The sequence below is a fragment of the Haliotis asinina genome, chromosome 12 (assembly GCF_037392515.1).
Source record: "Haliotis asinina isolate JCU_RB_2024 chromosome 12, JCU_Hal_asi_v2, whole genome shotgun sequence".
Classification (NCBI taxonomy): domain Eukaryota; kingdom Metazoa; phylum Mollusca; class Gastropoda; order Lepetellida; family Haliotidae; genus Haliotis; species Haliotis asinina.
This window is the reverse complement of record NC_090291.1, coordinates 4177074-4192112: the sequence shown is the minus strand read 5'-3', so window position 1 is coordinate 4192112 and position 15039 is coordinate 4177074. Positions and strand designations below refer to the sequence as shown.

General features: G+C 38.6%; 1 protein-coding gene across 1 annotated transcript; it reads left to right on the top strand.

Annotated features, from left to right (window-relative positions):
- Positions 1 to 3662: 3662 nt before the first annotated feature.
- LOC137257818 (V-type proton ATPase subunit d 1-like) lies at positions 3663 to 14841 on the top strand. Its single transcript, XM_067795273.1, has 8 exons — positions 3663 to 3905; positions 7714 to 7885; positions 8451 to 8629; positions 9566 to 9645; positions 9870 to 9947; positions 10290 to 10466; positions 10667 to 10744; positions 12822 to 14841. Exons 1-8 carry the CDS (start codon positions 3782 to 3784, stop codon positions 12981 to 12983), a joined length of 1050 nt encoding a protein of 349 aa, XP_067651374.1. The 5' UTR covers positions 3663 to 3781; the 3' UTR covers positions 12984 to 14841.
- The last annotated feature ends 198 nt before the right edge of the window (positions 14842 to 15039 follow it).

Sequence of the window (15039 nt, the reverse complement as noted above, 5' to 3'; positions counted from 1 at the left end):
ACCTGTGTCTCTAAGTCCTATTGATGTCGACCTGGCAGAAAAAAACCTGCGTCTCTCAATCTTGTGGGTGTCCACCTGGCAGTAAAACCTGTTTTTCTCAATCATATAGGTGTAGACCTGGCAAAAAAAACCCTGCGTTTCCAAATCCTATAGGTGTCGACCAGGCAGAAAAAGACCTGCGTCTCTCAATCCTATAATTGTCGACCTGGCAGCAACCTCTAGTATGAACCACATGTTTCAACGTTGAAATTACACAGACACACCTGTATTGTTTCAAAAGGGTAGCACATGTAACGTGTAATGAGCAACATATGGCAACACGAACATGTGATATATTTTTTATTTGTTGGGTATTTATATCACGCACATATCCACGCTCTACTGCATACAGTTAAATTAGCACCAACTCGCACACATCGAGGCTTTAAATGAGACGGTTCAAGGTCGGAAGTAGGAGAAGTGATATTTCATTTCATGGCACTTGTGCTGTCCGATTGTCTAACATGGGTCATTTCATCGCCTTTGCTTGGCATGGACTTGCTCTGTATCAAATTTTCATAAGCGCATGATGAGCTTCGTGGAAACTTGTACAAGTGGTGTATGTCTCGGTTGGCCAGAAGGGAGAAAAAGACACCATTGTTTACTGATACCAATGGTCAAGCTAAAACATGTGTAAGCTTTCTACTCTTTGTTCCAAATGTAAACCACATTGTTAATTAATCATTATCAATTACAGGCGAAAATACGAGCGTACAGTGTGTTTGTTGTTTTACGCCGCGCTGAGCAATATTGAAAATATACACTAATAGTGCATCCACTTATCTTATTTCCAAATATAAAACGCACAATCTGGTAGAATATTAACAGTCAGGGAAAGCTTGGCGGAAGAGGAAAGTTTTAGGAGGGATTTGAAAGATGCCAAAGTCTTTGGGTTCTTGGGGCAGATTATTCCACTTAGTAGCTCAGGACTGCATATGAAAGTGATCTTTGGCCATAACGTCCAGGCTTTGTATTGGGAACAAGGAGAGACTTGATTTGAGAGTTCGAGCAGGCTGGGTAGATCCAAAGAAGGTAGCGTGGATAGACTAGAGTTGTTCCGGAGATACAGTGGAAGGTGCGAGACAGCTGGAACGTGATACGGAAGTGAACTGGAAGACATTTAAGAGATCCGAGCACTGGCGCCTGACTGAGCCCGACTGGGATCAAGAGATACAATTCGTGCGGCTGTGTTTTGACCATGAAGTATGTTGTTCAGATATTTGGGAGCATTAATCTAGAGGCTGTTACAACAGTTAAGTGGTTTATTCAACAAGACGTAGGCCAGCCGTCACAATACCTGTTGCCCACAATAAGAGATATTTTCTCAAGTGCATAGGTTCCTGACTGAGCTGAAAAGTCGAGTGCATTCGGTGTTGGACGAACTGTAAAGTTATTTAGCTGTGGAAGGTAAGGAGTGCCTCTGTTTTCGCGTCATTCAGCTTCACTGTATTTGCGGTCATCCAGGGCCTCATGTCTGAGTAGCACTGACTGATCTGAATGTGAGCTGCTGATGCTTGGGAAGGACCCGATCTGAAAATGTTGATGACCTGGAAATCGTCAGCATAAAAGAACTTCAGAAGATTCTACAAACTGTCGGATGTAGAGGATAAATAGCACTAGTCCGAGTACCGAACCTTGTTGAACACCACGTCTAAGCTGAAGCGCCGATGAAGCTATTCCATTCAGGTGAATCGGTTGATGCCGAGATATTGATTGTTGAGATATTGATTGGTGAGATATGATTTTAACCAGGCAGGTGTAATTTCATTGATATCGATCTCTACTCGGTCGGTACCGGTCTGTAAATATATGTAATCCATTCTGGGCAAGGCAACCAAGTGATCAACATCCTGATCATCAATCGACGCAGCTGAGATGCGACTCTATGTGTCAAGCAAGTCAGTGAGCCTAACAACACGATTCCGTCAATCGCCTCATACAGCAAGCATACAACCTCATGAAACGCTGAATTTCGAAATAATGCCACGGGTTGCAAGTGTTATTTATAACATCAATGTTCCAATGTTCCACATTACGATTTCGCATTTAATAAAGTTAATGAAGCGGCAGTTAAATCTATAATTATTTACCTGGTAACTGGTAAGTTACGAAGGTTCATTTAGCATTTGATGAATTCAAACATCATGTGTAATATGAATTTGATTAACGTAAACCGTGGAAATCGAGAGTACGACATGGAGTAAAAGTAATGTGTGAGGGTATGATCTAAATACTATCTGTCTTTAGTGTTGCTGACCGACCAGGTTACACAAGAATTCCAGAGTGTGCAAAATCCTTCAACATATTGCACTGAAGAAGAATTCCTTACTTGTCTTATATATGCTTATCAACAGTAAAACTGACAACATGTTAGAACAGATTGATCCTGAACCATTTTCGGAAGTGAAGTTTACTGTCACCAGCACAACAAAATTTGCAGACAGTACAAACATATGCGTAAGGTGATATTTGCACAAGTGCATCAACATAATTATGCATATACACGCAAACATGATAGCTAGTGATTAAATCGTTGGCCCGTCACGCAGAAAACCCGGGTTCGAGTACCCACATGGGTACAATGTGTAAGTCCATTTCTGGTATCTCTCGCCGTGATGTTGCTGGATTATTTCTAAACGCGGCGTAAAACCATATTCACTCACTCGCTTACTCTTCAGTACAGCCTTAGCACGAATCTAAATGTAGCACACTGCTGCTCCCTACGGAAATAATGCCATACACTTTAAGCAAAGTTACACATTGAATTCGTGACACCTCCACAAACTACCATAGAGAACACTGTTTGGACAAAAAATATAGCAATACAAAAGTAGACTTTTGCGGTCAGACATTGTGTTTTTCTGCTACGAATAACACATTTTTCAAATCTGAACGAAATATGTGAAATGATATAGATTTTAAAAAAATATACCACTACACTCATTACATAAAATTGAGGCGAATAAAAAATATATATTACTGGAAAAGTCTAGTTTTATATGTATTTATATCCTTGTCCACCCAGGGATTCGAACCTCTGAACCATTGATAAGAAGGTGACAAGCCGTGACGGTTGAACAGTTTCTGAAACACAACGTCTATCCTTTCATAGTGATTAAAGTACGGTCGTTCTTACATTATTTGCCATGAAACATATTTTTTACATATTGTCAAATTCTGTTTCAGGAAATTTCACACACACTGGATCCACTCAAGCTTCATATATTTGAACAGATTTTGTGAAGTTAACCGTTTATGTCGAACTCCCAGAATGTGGGTGTGATTTCAAATGCAATCTAACATTACACCCATTTTAATAGTCGATAAATAGTGAATCATCTGTCAACTAATTTGTAAGCCGGTATCGAGTTCTCTTTTAATCTCGTTGCATATATATGGCAAGAAACATTAAATTCGGAACAATAACGTCTATATGTTTTTTAATTGTTTTTCTTGTGATTGTCGCATACAGTGTATGTTACCTTATACGACACTATATACTGACATATATATTTTCTTGTTAAATATTTCCGTGGCTCGAAACCTGTAGAAGTGTCGAATGATATTGTGGTATTGTCTATGTTTAGCTAGTGGTAGGCAACTTACGTATGAAGCATAGAGTTATCTCTCCTTAGTTATGTTTATGACCGGAAGATGTCAGCATCAGATCATGTGATCTATTCTGTCAAAGTAGATAGGTGCTTGCGAAGGTTACACACGGTTTTACATAAAATTTCACAAAATGATGCCCGAACTGACTTTCAATATTGACCACGGCTATGTAGAAGGTCTTGTCCGTGGCTTCAAAGCTGGAATATTACGCCAGGCTGATTATTTGAACCTCGTGCAGTGTGAAACGCTTGAAGGTAATTTTGCGGTGATTAAGAATAGTGTGCTCGCGTTCTAAATCCTGTAAATCTGAACATACTGCTACCTGTTTGTCGGCGTGGATCCGGCATGTGACGTCTATGTCCTGTTCATTGTGTAAATTGTAAAGTTCCCGTTATTATTTTTCGTTTACACGTATTGATTGGATGTTATGGTGTCAAAGTGTGTGATTTGTTTGTTGTTATTCATCATGTGATCCGTGCATCATCATGATAATTCACAGTCAGAAGACCAGGTCTGTTCTGCTCAGTTTCGGTCTCTGTGTCGATGAGATTGTGAAAAACCCATGGGGCCAAAGGCAAAACTACTATTTACGTTAAACTCCATTCCCTGATTCCAGATGATAATCAATGTTTTGAGTAAAAGTCCAACTGCCTGTGCATTCATTTATCACGAGTGTATTTGTCAGTGTTCATACATGAAGCACTGAAATTACAAAGCAAAAGTGTTAGACATATTTCTTCGGTGTTTGACAAATGTCTACACTTATTGTAACCACGTTTCCATGCTCATCAGCAGATAATTATTGAATCAATTCGTTACCCATCAAAGGAAGTGTATCAATTTGAGTAGAAACTCCCAACCAGAGCTTGCATCTCTAGGTTTGATCTAGGTCTATCAGGTGTAATTTAGTATCATTATTGTTTGTTGTTTTGGGGAAATATACATGATCATATGCTTATTAGATTGTCTAAAGTGGGTGTGATAGACAAGGAAGTATGTCCCTCTAAAACATGATTAATTTTCTTGTATGAGCCCCGGGGCATTATTCAGTGTTATGACCCTGTTTACTTCATCATGTCACTGTAGCCCTGCCTTTCCAACCATTTTTAACAAAATTACATTGCAAAGTGATAGTGAGAATATCTGTTTTCTTTCAAAGACATTTGGGAAATTTGGTGTGATATGTTTGCGCTAAGGTCTGTAGGCAGACTACATTGTAGTCTATTGATAATTCGGGATGCTTGGTATGTTTACATACAATTGCTACCTTTACCGACATGATTAAAAAAAATGGCTGTTGCAGAAGAGCTTTTAGCAATTGCCTTCATTGAAAGATAACAACTGTTACACAATAGACAATAGTCAGTAGGGTAATATGTTCTTGATTACTTTGCTGGTGTTTCATATATCTACCGTGAATGTTCAGTGAAGTTTCTACATGTTGTATGTCATGATTGTGTGCTGTGCTTATGCATTTTGTTTGTGTATCATGTACTTTGAAATTATGGAATATTGTGTGGATTATTCCTCTGTGCAATCTGTAAGTACACTTTCAATTTGATAGATGTATGAATGTAATCATGATACTGATAATATAGTACATGTAAGTGTATATGTGAGCATTAATGGTACCATTTAATATAATATATTAAAGCTTGACTGTCATCTGCCATGGCTACTCTTGGAAAGGAAAGTAAGAAAGTGTGTATCTCATGTACAAGTCAGGAGATTCGAGTCTAACCTTGATCACAAGTGATGAAAACTGTATGAGCTTATTAAGTAAACAGACATGATAAAGCTTGAGTCTGACAAGGAGCACATTAGTGTACAATCATTGTTAACTTCACCGAGCTTATCTCTACATGCTGACTGTAACAAAATCAATGAGAAAAATCATTTTTGTCTTGGCTGTCAGTATGATAAACTGTATGTCCATATGTCCCTACTTGCGAATATTTTCTTCATTTAGCTGAATATTTATCCTTTGGCACCCCCACCGTTGTAGAGCCCCAGTGTTGTTTCAGTGCAATGTTGAAGGTATGGCCTCATACCTGTGTATCCTGGTGAATCACTGGGCCATCTGTGCTGCAACACTATTTGGAATTTTTGTGGGGTGGTTTTCTTATTGAACTTGTGTTAAAATATGTTTCAACATCAAATTAGTCAGATTATCGAACATTGTGAAAAGTGGTATTGCTGACATGTTGAAAATATGTTTTAAGACAGAAATACTCCTCTGATATGACTTTTGTTGTCCATTTTTTACTTTAATTGTCATTTTGTTTCACTAGATACCATAGAAAAAAATCAAACAGGTATTTATGTTGTATGTGTAGACAGTTCATGACAGTCAGTGTTGTTTGACAGGAAAATGGTTTGTTATTATCAAAGTATCTTCTTAAGCTATGAATGTTATACATGCAGGAGTTCAAGAATCATCAGGCCCGACACCCAGAACAAGTCAGTTTCCATTTCAGACAGTCAAATACTTGTCAAAGGGCTACTAGATAATTTCCACTTACCAGTTTAATTACATATCTGCTCAACTTGGAGCTAATAAAGTTTGCAATGATGATACAGAAGGGTTATCTTTCTTGGCTATTTTCACTTTTTAATACACTATCAAATAGTCTAGTAAACATTAACATCTAATGCCATGTTCATTGATTCTTTCACAATTTCATCATCATGATTATGTCATAAAAATCAGGGCAAGGGAAAATTAATCAGGACAAGTTACTTTCCCTGTGGCAAGTGACTTTTCAAAAAAAAAAATTGTTAACCCCTGTCTTAATTGTTATTGTTTAGAATGACACAGTTTGTCTCATCAGTTCATTCTCTTCAACGTGGACTGATGTCTCCCAAGACATTTTCAAAGTTTTCTTCTAAGATAATGATGTAGCAATGGAATATCCTGGCAAAAGTAAAAAATAAGTAATGCGGAATCACTGTCAGTTGTATTGTAACCGTAAACAGAAAGCAGGTTTCTGTGTTTGACAGTATTTTGCATTACTGCTTTGATTGACATTCAAGAACTTAAAGAGATGAAGAAGCAGAATTTTTCTGATTGTCCTCATTTTTCAGTATGTTGTATGTTCATCCAGTTTTATGAAAAACATTGGACCAATACTTTCTGTTTACTCTAATTATTATTATCAATTTCTGTTGTACACAACTGCAATCCTATGATAATCACATTCTGCCCAGAGGGCTCGATTTGAAAGATGTTAACCCACCTGCACCAGGTTTGACAAAAGATGAAAACATAATTGCACCAGCCAAATTCCAGTTGTTTCAGTGCACATGAACATATTTCTGTGATGTAGTGCCGATGAAACCGTAGCATTATGAAGACACAGCTGAATCCTGCACTGTCATAGCTGAGACATGTGTGTAAATAGCAATGTTTCAGTGCCAATCCTATTCAAAGTTAGAAGAAAACCTGAGCTGACATATTTATGCTGGTAATGTTAGATTTGTTGTTGATATATTTCTCATGAATTGGCAGGTTAGTCTAATAACTAGGTTGCGCTTTGTGATTTGGGGTTGCACAAGATCCATTATGTATCAACAGTACTATGTAAAACCTGTTTTACCATTTTTGCCACAAAATTGATGTCACTCTTATGGTGTTATGGTACATGAAGAGAGGAAAAAACAGTGAGCTTGTCCCGCAAACTCTTAGTGCCATGGGCACTGTAATCTGTTACACAATAGAATTTGCCAGGGATAGGCTGTTAGGAACTGTGTGTCTTCACAGACATTCAGAAACCACCATGCCATTCCACAGATGAGGGACTAGAGGTAGCCATAGTCAGTTTTGTTCATTTCTAACTTATTATTCAGTCTGTGATGTGACCTCACTACAGTGATGCTTGTCATGTGTTTGTTAGTCACTTTATCATCGTAATAGCACTATTACTTTTCCTGCCCTGTTATTAAAGTTTCATGGATATCTAATGTATATCATCTACTGTAATGTATGATAAAGTTAGTCCCATTGTTTCCTGATGTTATATGGACCCCACCCAGCCCTCCTGATATGTCTGAATTTTGTTGCAGATCTCAAACTTCACCTTCAAAGCACAGATTATGGCAACTTCCTTGCCAACGAGCCTAGCCCCCTCACAGTCTCTGTGATTGACGACAGACTCCGAGAGAAACTTGTCATCGAATTCCAGCATCTGAGGAACCACTGTCTGGAACCACTGGCGACTTTCCTTGACTACATCACGTGAGTCATATGGCTTCTTTGTGATCATTTTACAATGAAAGTATGAAGGTCCTTGATTACTCACTGTGTTACAAGTAACACAGTAATCATAGATCCTGCAGATAAGAGAATATACTAGTACTAGCAAATTTCAAGTACCCCTGGGCAGTGCACCATTTATCCACCTGTCCATTTGTCCAACACTTGAGTGTAGTCATGGCAGTAAATTTCATTGAGTTTTCACTCATGTGTTTATTGGGCACTTTTTAATATCCTGGGACATTTATCATTTTTATAATCACAGGTTTGTTAGGACCAGACGTGATTGTGTATAAGCCAGTAGAGTAGCTGCAATATGTTTTAATGATACCCAGTTATTTGTCTGCTCTTAACAGTTGATTAGTTTTTTCCCCACCTTGGAAGGATACCATGTTACGGAAACAGCATGAAATGATAAACTAACATGCTATCAAGAACTGGAAATTCATTTCTAAAATTGTTACTAAATAAAGCTACAACTTGCCAGTCCTTAATGCACATACAATTTTTCACTTTATCATAGTATTGACTTTCCCACTGTCTATAGATACAGCTACATGATTGACAACATCATCCTTCTCATCACTGGCACACTTCATCAACGGCCAATCAATGAGCTCATTCCCAAGTGTCATCCTTTGGGAAGCTTTGAGCAGATGGAGGCAATCCACATTGCTAGCACCCCTGCAGAACTGTACAATGCTGTACTAGTGGACACCCCTCTAGGTACGTAGTCCCTAGCTGGACACCCATCTAGGTATGCAGTTTATAATGGACACCCTCTTGTTACTTAGTGTTTTAATGGACACCAGGCAATTGGTGCCTGTTGGATACCTCTCTATGCACCTAGTGTCAAGTAGATATCCATGTAGGTATGTCATCCAAAGTGGACACCTTGGAATATTGAATCCATTAGTTAACCCTTGGGGTATTTAGTCTCAAGTGGACCCCACACTGGATTTGTGAGTGTTTACCAGTTTAGTCAAGAGAACTGTACAGTGTGGTTCAAGTAAACACCCTTAACATGCTTAAGGCATTAGTCTCAAGTAAACACCCCTCCTGTGTATTTAGTTACTAGTGGTTGTATCTGTCACTAGTGTCAGTGATTCATGCTTGTAAAAGTTCTGATCATCAATGAAGAAGTTTATGGTAGTTATTCTCCTGAGAAAAGGTGTACATATTTGAGGTAAAGAAGGCTCATTTTTCAAGAATTGTTAACATATGTTACCAGCTCATTCCAAGTTTTCAACCCATGAAGGTCTTGGGTACAATCAGCCTTCAGCAACCCATGCTTGCCATAAAAGGTGATTGTGCTTGTTATAAGAGGTAACTAATGGGATCAGGTGGGTGACGCCTGTCATTGGTTTCCAGTTGTGCAGATCACTGGATTGTATGGTCCAGACTGAATTATTTACTGGCCTTCGCCATATTACTGGAATATTGGAGAGTGCGGCGTAAAACTAAACTCACTCACACAGGCGCTCGATCCAAGTTTTCACTTCTTGAGACCAGTGAGCTGTCATGGTTCTTGGTCAGTGATATACCTGTGTAGCTGTAAGTTCCTGCAGTGAGACCACAGTAGGTGATTGCCACTGTCAAGCTCAGAGTGTGTGATTGATTATACAGAAACATTTTAACCAAATCTTATGTTAATGATTTCAGCACCATACTTCATGGATTGTATATCAGAGCAGGATCTGGATGAGATGAACATTGAGATCATCAGGAACACACTCTACAAGGTGAGGAATAGACAGACATTCTTACATTGACAGCTGGACTGCCACAGGGACTCTTTGTATGGCGGTTAAAACAGGAACACGATGTTTGATCTGTTTCAACGGGACCATACACTCTAAATGTTACAACAGGACAACAATGTCTTCACTATGTGTTAAGCATCATTATTAAGATTGTGCTTTAACAGAAGGATCTCTGTGCATGATAATACTACTTGTTGTTACAGGCATACCTGGAAGACTTCTATGGGTTCTGCAAGCAGATGGGAGGGGCCACATCAGAGGTCATGTGTGAAGCTCTTGCCGTGAGTTACCCTTAAGGATTATTCTAGAGGTTTCTGTGCAGTGCATGGCAGTTGTTTACTGTACTATTCTGTTAGAATGGAAAGCTGATCAAGACTTATCTTTGGCAGTGGATGATCTATGACAGATGTGTTGGAGACATGTGAACCATGTTGCAGGATCTGTTGAAATATGTGGGAATGTATCATGGTACTGTATGCACTCAGCACTTGTTTGTGTGGTCCATTCCTGATTACTTCCAGTCAGTGATGGTTTGGATATCAACTTGCTAACTACTACACCAATAAAATACTTTCCAAATTGTCCAATGGTGTCCATTTGACTAAGTCATGTTTCTGCTTCAGTTTGAGGCAGATCGTCGAGCCTTCATCATCACCATCAACTCATTTGGCACAGAGTTGAGTAAGGAGGATCGCTTCAAGCTGTATCCCCGTTGTGGACACCTGTACCCTGATGGCCTCGCCATGCTAGGGGAGTGCGAGGACTATGATCAAGTGCGGCAGGTGGCTGACTTCTATGCTGTGAGTAGATTGCCTCATACACCTGTCAAGCTGTTAACGCTATTTAATTCTAAATAATCAATATTAAGACATATAATAAGTTGCAAATCTATAACCATGAAAAATGTATGGTTTAGTTTAGTGAATACATTATCTATGTCATAAAATCTCTACAAATCAGCATTGTGTCAGTTTGAAAGATGACTTGGTTATGCTTATAGAATTACAAGGAGCTGTTCGATGGCGCTGGTACCAACCCTGGTGACAAGACGCTGGAAGACAAGTTCTTTGAACATGAGGTGAGAGGCATCACTAATAACTCAAGACCTAACTACTTGTTACAACAACTGCACTGAAGAAAATATTTAGTGGCATTTACTGGGAATGTGTGTTGGATGTGAATTACAGAGACTTTTGCATATAGGTGAACTATTCTGTTCTGGTTGTCAGATTATTGAGTTAGTATGTCTACAAGAAACTGATACCATGTGTTTAAATGAATGACTGAGACCATGTGTCAAGGTGAATAACTTTAGGTGAGTGACTTAGACAATGTGTTCAGGTGTATGACGGAGACCATGTGTCAAGGTGAATAACTTTAGGTGAGTGACTGAGACAATGTGTTCAGGTGTATGACTGAGACCATGTGCCAAGGTGAATAACTTTAGGTGAGTGACTGAGACAGTGTGTTCAGGTGTATGACAGAGACCATGTGTGTAGGTGAATGACGGAGACCATGTGTGTAGGTGAATGACGGAGACCATGTGTGTAGGTGAATGACGGAGACCATGTGTTTAGGTGAATGACTGGTGAATGACGGAGACCATGTTTAGGTGAGTGGCTGAGACCATTTGTTTAGGTGAGTTACTGAGACCCAGGGCTCAACAAATACGCTGGTCTACTAGACATTGCACCAGTAAATTCTTTTTGGGATCAGTGTTTTGATTTTTCTAGTGGTCCACTGGGAGAGTTGGAAAATAAATGATTTTTTAATAATACCAACCTTTTCTGACAAAAAAAAACACTTTGTAAACATATTATCTCAAATTTCATATTTAACATGACAAGCAATACCAGTCTGTCTGTTTACTTCCTATTGAACATATGGAAGCAGTCGGTAATAAATGGCAACTTGGTTTACATTGGTGAAATTTGAGATTTATAAGATAATTTGGCATCTGAGATTCTGAATCATTTGTCACATGGCATTCCTTTTCCTGGAATGTGGCTTGGTGGCTGTTAGCCATGTTGAAATTTCTGGGAATTAGCAGTGTAAAGATGACCCAGACCAACAATCAAACTGGCAACAAGGCATCTCAAAATGCTTCAACCTCACAGAAAAGTTCAATGGGGTTAGAAAACGTAAGTTCAGTGAAATCTGGCTTAAAAAGTTTCGATGGTTGGAATATCATGTTACCAACAGACTATGTGTTGTCGACCATGCAGAAAGTATGAGGTTTCCACTACTTTCGTTACAGGGTGTCAAAACTTTAAAATAGATTCACCAAGGGCCCAAAATGTGTCAAAGGGACACATTAAGGCAATTTTGCGTGAAACTGCAGAAAATAAGAAACCAGGGACATCTGTTGCTGAGAAGGCTTTGCTATCATTGAATCAAAGTGTGTTAAAGCAACTGACATGCCTGTTTAGAACAGCCAAGTATCTAGCAATGGCAGGTCTACCGTACAGTGATTTTGAACATTTGTGTGACTTAGATGTGGCCAATGGGATAGATTTTGGCATGTCTTATAGAAATGACAAGAGGTGTCATGATTTTGTTGCTAGTATTGCCAGTGCAGAAGAAAGTGAAATTGTTGACAGATTCAAATCAGCCAACTTCTGTTCAATTATCTCTGACGGAGCCACAGATGCATCACTGTTAAGAACTTGTAATATTTTGTGATAACTGCTTAAAGAGTGTTAAAATGGCTGTTTGACTTGACCTGGTTGACCATGAGTCTACAGTAAGACCAGAGTGACACTATGTGTGTACTGTAACTTACACTTACAGAGGTAAAATAGTTAGTGTCATAAAGACACTGCAATTTATGTTCATGCAGTTGTAGCTGATGGTTAGGCATTCCGAGTTCACGGTTGTAATCTTTGGTGACAACTGCTGAAACAGTGTTAAAACAACAATTTCAATGATATTTCTCAACATTCATTAAAAGTAAAGAGACTTGACTTGCAGATATTGTTGTTTCTTATTTAGTTTTATTTTTGGCAAGTGAAATTTATCATGGACCAGTACTTTCTAATTGGCACTAGTCCCAATGACTATCAGTTGTATTTTCAGTTTGTCAAGCACTGAGACCATGTGTTTAGGTTAGTGACTGAGACCATATGTTTAGGTGAATGACTGACTCTTTGTTTCAGGTAAAGCTGATGACCCAGTCATTTATGCACCAGTTCCAGTTTGGTGTTTTCTACTCCTATGTCAAGCTGAAGGAGCAGGAATGTCGCAACATCATCTGGATTGCAGAGTGTGTTGCCCAACGCCACCGAGCCAAGATAGACTCCTACATCCCCATATTCTAGTGCTATTAATGGAGTCAAACAAAGATACTGACCGTACCAACTGCTCCCCAGTATATTTGTGATAGGGACTTCTAGAATCTATTTAAGATTCCAAGCATCATAATATGCTTGTGGTATGTCAAGAAAAATATTTGAGCCTTGATTATTTAAATTCTTTTTGCTCAGATGTGACATATTCTTTTCATATTCATCAACATTCCAAAAAACAAAATGAACGAAACCTATGTAGGGTCATAATAAAAGTGGAAATACTAGCCCTATCCTTGTGACAGTAGATTTTACTGTTACCTTGAAGTTGTTGGTTGATGATAGATGTGAAACACCCTTTGTGCATAATGAGGAGAGGACAGGTGCCCTTCTCAGTGTACCAAGAATCCTGTTCCCTGTGTTTCAAGACTTGTGGTTCACCAGAAACCTGCATGTGATATTTGTGATGTGTAGCGGGTGTTAGTGTTGCCGGATCTGTACCCACCATGGTGTGATAGTGGTACAAGCTAATATAGAATGTTGGCTGATAGTTGTGGGATCATTGTTAAAGGGTATCAGTTGTTGATAGAATCTGTAGTGTATATAAATCTGTTTTTCCCATAAGCTTTGTAACTGTATTCTGCTACAGCAATCAGCACTTTGCATTTCATTCACTAAAGATTGTATGCTCTTCATTGTCTCTGAAGTTTACACTGGGACCTTGTAATGTATTCATCAACAATGTCTTAGACATTGTAGGTTTTAATGTGAAATATTGTTAGACACAATACGTTTTTGTCAAATACTGATTACCAGTATGATAATCCACTATGCCAACTAACCATGGAAAAATATAGTGAATGCACCAATTAAGTAAGGAAAAACCATTAACATCTATTGATTCAAAACGTAACATCAGGAAGTCCCAAAGGGGCATGTTGATTCTACTCCTCAAATAATCATGTTGAAGTGATTTCTCCATTGAGTGGGGTATGATTTCTATAGAATGATTCTGCATAAACACCTGTCCATTTTGTTCAAACTTTCATGAAAAAAAACAAATTCTTGGTTCAGAATCAAATGCAAACAATAAGCAAGAATGCAACATAATTGTAATGGATTGTTTACAGTTAGAGTCTTGAACCTGTTCCTCTGGTCTCAAGTGTCCTGTGGGGCTTTATGGGTTGTATATGTCTAGATGTGATTATCAGAGCCACATGTATTTAAATTACTTGTTAGAATTCTAGTCACTGTCCATGACAAGTGTCCATGCTAGTAGTCAGTATCTGAGCTTCCTGTAGATTATCTATAGCCAGGAATGATCAAAACATCCCACCAGTATATCAGATATAGGACATATTTTCTGCATCAGTAATCACTTTAAGGCTGTGAACTCATGCATCTTGTAACGTTAATGTTCATCTGATGTAGATCATTCATTGTACATTTGGTAATGTCACCTCTTTCTGTATATATTGTGCTTGTTGTCTCATGCTGTCAGTGATTCAGTAGATGATGATGAAATGTTAATGATTTATGCCATGTGTAGACATGGTGAAGTCCAAAACAAGAGGTTCTTCCTTTTGATGCCATTTCTCTAACCTAGCTGGGAAACAAGGGAGTGCGGTGGGTGATTCCCCGCAGACTTCTTCATCTTTGCATATCGGTAATATTGTTTCTTCTTGTCAATAGCGTTATTAGTCAATATGGGAAAGGAACCGAGATCAAACTGAATTGTCAACGCAATCCTCTTATTTAATCCTTTTAATGCACCAGGTGTATGTACTACAGTTGGTGTAGGTTGTACTGGTGATGTCAGTGTATACAAGATCTGTTTTAGCTAACGTCTGTAACCAGGAAACACATGCAATAAACACACTACACTGGGAACTTACTGTTGTTGTTCATACAGAAGCCACAACAATCTGATCCAAAAGGGGATCCTCATTTGCTTATCTGAAAGAAGTACTGTGCACAAGCAGTATTAGGATTCTTGAAAATGACCATAAAATAACACCTTTCACTAAAACATGACACTGTGTATGAAATTCACCAAATCCCCTGCCAGACATCAAGACTGGCATCTTCA